Source organism: Castanea sativa, chromosome 9 (genome assembly GCF_040712315.1).
Source record: "Castanea sativa cultivar Marrone di Chiusa Pesio chromosome 9, ASM4071231v1".
NCBI classification, from domain to species: domain Eukaryota; kingdom Viridiplantae; phylum Streptophyta; class Magnoliopsida; order Fagales; family Fagaceae; genus Castanea; species Castanea sativa.
The window spans coordinates 30697411-30703625 of NC_134021.1; the positions used below are offsets into that span (position 1 = coordinate 30697411).

At 34.4% G+C, this 6215-nt stretch overlaps 1 protein-coding gene across 2 annotated transcripts; it reads left to right on the plus strand.

Moving 5' to 3' along the window:
- Window positions 1–1457: 1457 nt before the first annotated feature.
- Window positions 1458–5799, plus strand: LOC142609763 (uncharacterized). 2 transcript variants are annotated; one of them, XM_075781474.1, is made up of 10 exons: window positions 1458–1596; window positions 1706–1928; window positions 2036–2240; window positions 2966–3056; window positions 3150–3295; window positions 4127–4370; window positions 4468–4572; window positions 4671–4853; window positions 4948–5152; window positions 5250–5799. In XM_075781474.1, exons 2-10 carry the CDS (start codon window positions 1709–1711, stop codon window positions 5729–5731), a joined length of 1881 nt encoding a protein of 626 aa, XP_075637589.1. In that variant the 5' UTR covers window positions 1458–1596; window positions 1706–1708; the 3' UTR covers window positions 5732–5799. The 2 variants fall into 2 exon arrangements, with proteins under 2 accessions (XP_075637589.1, XP_075637588.1); XM_075781473.1 differs by lacking the exon at window positions 1458–1596 and having other exon boundaries at window positions 1624–1928.
- Window positions 5800–6215: the final 416 nt, after the last annotated feature.

Here is a 6215-nt window from a genome sequence, read left to right on the forward strand (position 1 = left end):
TCCTTAGTTGTGTTTGGTTGAGAGGGTGGAAAAGTAGAGGGATGGAAAACTTTTTGGTTTGGTTGAAAATAAGGTTTGTATAAATTTACCATAATGTCCCTCTTAAATAAAAGAGAAAGTAATACATTATACTTTTTAAAAAATTGTGTATAGATGAAAGTGGACATTTCAAAAAAATAGCATAAGAAATCATTCAAAAGTGTTTTCTTAAAAAATAATAAAAATAAAAATTAAGGGAAAAAAGAAAGAAAGAAAAGAAGAACCCACCACCTGACCAAACAAAAGACAAAAAAAAAAAAAAAAAACCAACATTACCGTGAAAAAATAGAACCAGAAAAGTGGGGGCAGTTTTGCCAAAAAAAATTTCTCACTTTTTACTTCAATTTGGAGAGATTGTATTTTGAAGAAGGAGGAGAGAAAACTTGTGAGTCCCATCACTTTTCTCTCCCCTCATTTTTTCAACTAAACAGTGAAAAATATTATTTTTTACCCTCTTTTCTATTCTCTCTATTTTTATCCCAACCAAACACACAGTTGGTCTTTGTCTTTTATTAAAAGATTTTGACTTTTAGAATCAAGTAAAAACAATGTCAATGGGCATTATGGGCTTTTGGATCTGGAAGGATCTGAAAGAAAAGTCAGCGAGAACATCACGACATCAGGACAGTGGGTTCTAGTGCTATCCTACGAATTTAATATCTGTCATTACTTAATGACAGATCAATTAAATCTTATGTGCTAAAATTTGTAATATATATCCCTAAAATCATTCATATTTTACTGTCAAATTTAATGAATATTAAATGGTCAAACTTGTTTTCTTATTAGTAATAGTTATGATAAGAAAGTACAGACTCATCTTGATGGTTTATATCTATATATGCATATTTAAAAACTGAATTGTAGCATTTAATATTGTTAAATTCTTTTATTGTGTCACATCATCTACGGATTTCTTATCCTCTCTCTTATTTTAAACTTTTCACCTTCTTATTAATTTCTCACCCTTATTGTTACACCTTCTTAAACTTCTCCCACTCATTTTATCTGTTGACCCAATATAACATCACATTGACATTTGAATCCATGAAAATTAAATTCATGGTATGTGTGTCTAACTTTCTTCAATTTTTTTTTGCTACTTTTTCACTGTTTTAGGACCTGCTTAGTAATGTTGTTCTAGTAACGTTGTTTAAGTACTGTAAAAATAAATGTGTAAAAAAATATTGTGAAAATAAGTATTGTGTTGTTTAAACAATGAAAACTGGTGTTCAAATAACGTTACCAAACAAGCCCTCAATTTTCAAAATATACCTTTTTAGTGTTTGTAGTAAATAGTAACCTCTTTATGTTTCAAACTAATGCACACGTGCGTATGTGTGTATACAAGTGGTAATCAGTAGTTGCACATGATCTATACAAGATAAAAGAAGATATCATCTGGTTATTGATTTTGTTTTGAGTATTGAATTTTGATAGTGACTACTTCTTTATTGAAGACATTCTCAAAACTTAATCCTGAACTACTGCTTCAATTCTAACATTGTTGAGTGATATATTCCCATAGCTTTAATATTTTCACTGCATTCAATAATAGTATGTTACTGAAACTGAAAGCACTTATTTTGACTTGCTTCCTTATTGAGCATTATTTTGTTGTCACAATATGAATATGAATATGAATATGAAGGCAATTTGTAAACAGGAAATGGCGAGAACCCCCATTTACTTGATGGGGCTTCTTCTCTTGTGTTTCTTGGTAGCCTCCACAGAAGCAGAGTATGTGAAATATAAAGATCCAAAACAGCCACTGAATGTTCGAATAGAGGATTTAATGAGTAGGATGACTTTGGAGGAAAAGATTGGGCAGATGGTGCAGATTGACCGCAGTGTTGCATCGGCAGAAGTCATGAAGAAGTACTTTATTGGTAAGTATAGTAAAATTCACCTATCTTTATTAGTATTTTTCTGCTAAGACTTAAAGAGGAAAGAAGGTTAAAAGGTGTAGCATTATTTATCTCTCTGTTTTGGGCAGGGAGTGTATTAAGTGGGGGAGGGAGTGTTCCAGCTAAGGAGGCTTCTGCGAAAACCTGGGTTAACATGGTAAATGAATTCCAAAAGGGTTCTTTATCAACTCGACTTGGAATCCCAATGATTTATGGAATTGATGCTGTTCATGGCCACAACAATGTCTATAAGGCAACAATTTTCCCCCACAATATTGGAATTGGAGCTACCAGGCATGTAGAATAACTTGGACGTTAATATTTTTCATCTTTTTATTTTTTTATTATTATTATTATTATTTTTTTTTGCTTCTCCTAGTCCAGTGTTGAAAACATATTCTTCGTGCAACAGGTATTGGTAAAAATATTCTATGTAAATCAATGATGCCATTCCGATGCTATAAAGTTTCATCAAGCAATCATTTATTTTAGTAAATGTTCAAATTGCTCCCAAGATATATTAATTTTTATTGGAAATTTTTAGTTGTTTGAAGTTACCTGTGTTGAGTAATTAAGGGATGGAATAAATTGTTCAATCATGTGCAAAACCAACAATTTAATAAAATTAAAGAAAATCTGTGAGATTTGAAATTTTATGAGTTAAAAGGCTAGCTGCTTTACTAGATGCCTAAGGGGCAAAACTCTATCAAAAATATAAATAAATAAATTTTTTTTTAAAAAGCAGGAAAATTCATAATCGCTTAAACATGGGAAAGCATGGGGGGGAAGTAAGAATATTGTTCAATCCTGTGAAAAGCAATATAAAATCATTTTCATTTCAAATTTGATTTTTTTTTTTTTTTTTTTTTGCCTCTTTATCTACTGGCTTTTAGTCTAAAGGTTTGAATATCAAAATCCAACAAAGAATAAGGGTGCAGTGCAGTAGTATATATCTTAATCAAATATGTGATTCTGTTTCTGCCTGCCATTTACGATCAAACTTGTTTCTGATCAACCAGAGACCCTGAACTTGTGAAAAGGATTGGAGCTGCCACTGCACTTGAAGTTAGAGCTACAGGAATTCCATATGTCTTTGCTCCTTGTATAGCGGTAACTAAGTTGGTCAAACTAATGATTGCTATCGGAATAACAGACTGTTTTTTAACTGAAGTTGTGAGTTGTTTAACTACTCTACCTGTGCAGGTTTGTAGAGATCCTAGATGGGGTCGTTGCTATGAAAGCTACAGTGAAGACCCCAAGATTGTTCAAGCAATGACTGAGATTGTACCAGGATTACAAGGTGACATTCCCACTAACTCTGCCAAGGGTGTCCCATTTGTTGCTGGAAGGTAAAAATCTTACCAAAAAGTTTAAGTTACCTCAAATGTTTTTATCCCTTATTTCACTCTATAGCCCATATAACATGAACTAGTAAAAAACTTGTTTTAGATAATTTAATGCAGTACATAATAATGAGAATTGGATCTAATTTCTAAAGTTCACATAACTAGAAGTTAACTGATAGATCATAGGTTTAGAACTTGGCAGTAATATTCTCATGTTATTAGGCAGTGTGTTATTTTTATTTAATAGAATGGCATGTACTTTCAAAATTTTAGCTTTAAAGTGCTAGTCCATAATCATATGCTTTGGTCTACATTACACCCTAGACCTATCCAGAATCCTTGTCATGTTTTGTCAGTAGCTAACATCCACTCTTATCCTTGCATTGTTAGTCACCTCTTGTTTGTCTTCAATTAGAAAGGCCTTTGACTTTTGTCAAGAGCTCTAACTGGTATATTTCCTTGGTTTTATTTTTTATTGATTTATTTGTTTTTAAAATGAACGAAATTTTAATAAAAGCTGTTTTCTAGGTGATGAAGTATATAATGCTTATAAGTAACAACTTTGGACCTTTGTATTGGTTGAGGACTACATATTCCTCCCTTTTATTGTGATATTTTAAACATTAAAATGGACCACGTATTCCTCCAAACCCCCTCAAACCCCTTCCAAACCCTTTTTTTTTTTTTTTTTTTTAAAAAGAGCAACTTCATGAATCCCTCCTTGAAATCATAGTCCTAGCTGCATCTGAAACCTCAGGAGGCTACATAATTTATGTAAGCAATTTTACCTGACTAAACTGTCAATTCCTCAAGTCTTTGTGTTCCTTTGTGCAGAGAAAAGGTTGTGGCTTGTGCTAAGCATTATGTGGGTGATGGTGGAACAACTAAAGGCATCAATGAAAACAACACAGTGATAGACAGACATGGATTGCTTAGCACACACATGCCTGGCTATTATAACTCCATCATCAAGGGTGTTGCAAGCATTATGATCTCCTACTCCAGCTGGAATGGAATAAAGATGCATGCTAACCGTGATCTTGTGACTGGCTTCCTCAAGAACACTCTCCGTTTCAGGGTAAAAAGAAATTCATGAATATATCTTGATTTTTTCAATTGCTGACAATTGAAAAGAACAACTGGGAGCAACATATGAATATTGTAATTTGTTTCAGGGTTTTGTCATCTCAGATTGGCAGGGTATAGACAAAATCACCTCTCCACCTCATGCTAACTACTCATATTCTATTGAAGCAGCAATTCAGGCTGGCATTGACATGGTTAGTCAATGACCTTAATTTTTACTGCTTAAACAGAACAGATTCACATCAATGCCTAACTAGTTTAATCTTCTAATATTTGTGATGGACACATACAGGTCATGGTTCCATACAACTATACAGAATTCATTGATGGTCTAACCTCCCAGGTTAAGAATAAAATCATTCCCATGAGTCGAATTGATGATGCAGTGAAGAGAATTTTGAGGGTTAAGTTTGTGATGGGTCTATTTGAGAACCCATTAGCTGATTTCAGCCTGGTCAACCAGCTTGGAAGTCAGGTTAGTAACTCACAAACTTTGATTTGTCCTGTCCCCCTCACAAAGCAACTGAAACATTCTTACATCATTCTATGGATTTTCGCCACTTTTAAAGGAGCATAGAGAATTGGCTAGGGAAACTGTTAGGAAATCACTAGTGCTGTTGAAGAATGGTGAATCTGCAGATACGCCATTGCTGCCCCTTCCGAAGAAGGCATCAAAAATACTTGTTGCTGGCAGCCATGCTGACAATTTAGGTTATCAGTGTGGAGGTTGGACAATTGAGTGGCAAGGACTTAGCGGCAACAACCTCACTAAAGGTACATTGAATTCAGCTCACCGCCTTTTTATGATGGTCTGCTATCAGTAGTGGTACATTAATTAAGAATTCGCATGAACATTAATTCTCATGAGCAGGTACCACAATCCTCACTGCCATAAAAAATACGGTTGATCCCAAAACAAAAGTAGTCTACAAGAAGAACCCAGATGCTCAGTATGTTAAGTCAAACAAATTCGACTACGCCATTGTTGTAGTAGGAGAACACCCGTATGCAGAGGGAGCAGGTGACAGCTTAAATTTGACAATCCCTGACCCAGGTCCAAGCACATTTACCAGTGTCTGTGGAGCTGTGAAATGTGTTGTTGTCATTATCTCTGGCCGTCCTGTTATGATCCAACCATATATAACATTCATGGATGCCCTTGTTGCTGCGTGGCTTCCAGGAACTGAAGGACAAGGAGTTGCCGATGTTTTATTTGGTGACTATGGTTTCAGTGGCAAGCTTCCACGCACTTGGTTCAGGACTGCTGATCAGCTGCCAATGAATGCTGGGGATCCACATTATGATCCCCTCTTCCCACTTGGGTTTGGCCTCACTACAAATCCTACTAAATAAGTTACTCCATTCATGGGAATTTAATGAGTACCCACTTTCACCAAAATAATAATAACAAAAGTTACAAAGATTGCGGCTTCAGTTTCATATTCTTGAATCTTGAGGCACCGCCAATTACTCCACAAAAGTCTTGGCGTTGGCTGGGTATGAGAATGTTAGTATAAATATTAAATATATAACTGTGCCTGTGGATGAATTAAACAAAGGACCAGAATTGCGTGACTGCCAGTTTGGCACTATAATTCCTGGCACCGTATATTCAATTGGTTCTCCTAATTTTCTCGGACTCAATTTTGTCTCTACTATTAAATAACGAAAAATTAACACATTTATAAAGGTTATGTGACTAAAAAAATATCACATCATTGTCGGAATGAAACAAATAAAATAGAAAAAAAAAATCCTCAATTTAAAAAAAAATAATAATAATTAGAAAAATAGCCTAAGTTTGCAATTTTGTTTCTCATCATTTTTTTGGTGATGA

What these genes read in the sequence shown, in the direction of transcription:
- LOC142609763 (XM_075781473.1), top strand. Translation starts at nt 1,667, where the DNA reads ATGAATATGAATATGAATATGAAGGCAATTTGTAAACAGGAAATGGCG. An exon ending in GTCCCATTTGTTGCTGGAAG is followed by an intron (nt 3,296 to 4,126) that starts GTAAAAATCTTA and finishes TCCTTTGTGCAG; the next exon opens with AGAAAAGGTTGTGGCTTGTG. An exon ending in AGAACACTCTCCGTTTCAGG is followed by an intron (nt 4,371 to 4,467) that starts GTAAAAAGAAAT and finishes AATTTGTTTCAG; the next exon opens with GGTTTTGTCATCTCAGATTG.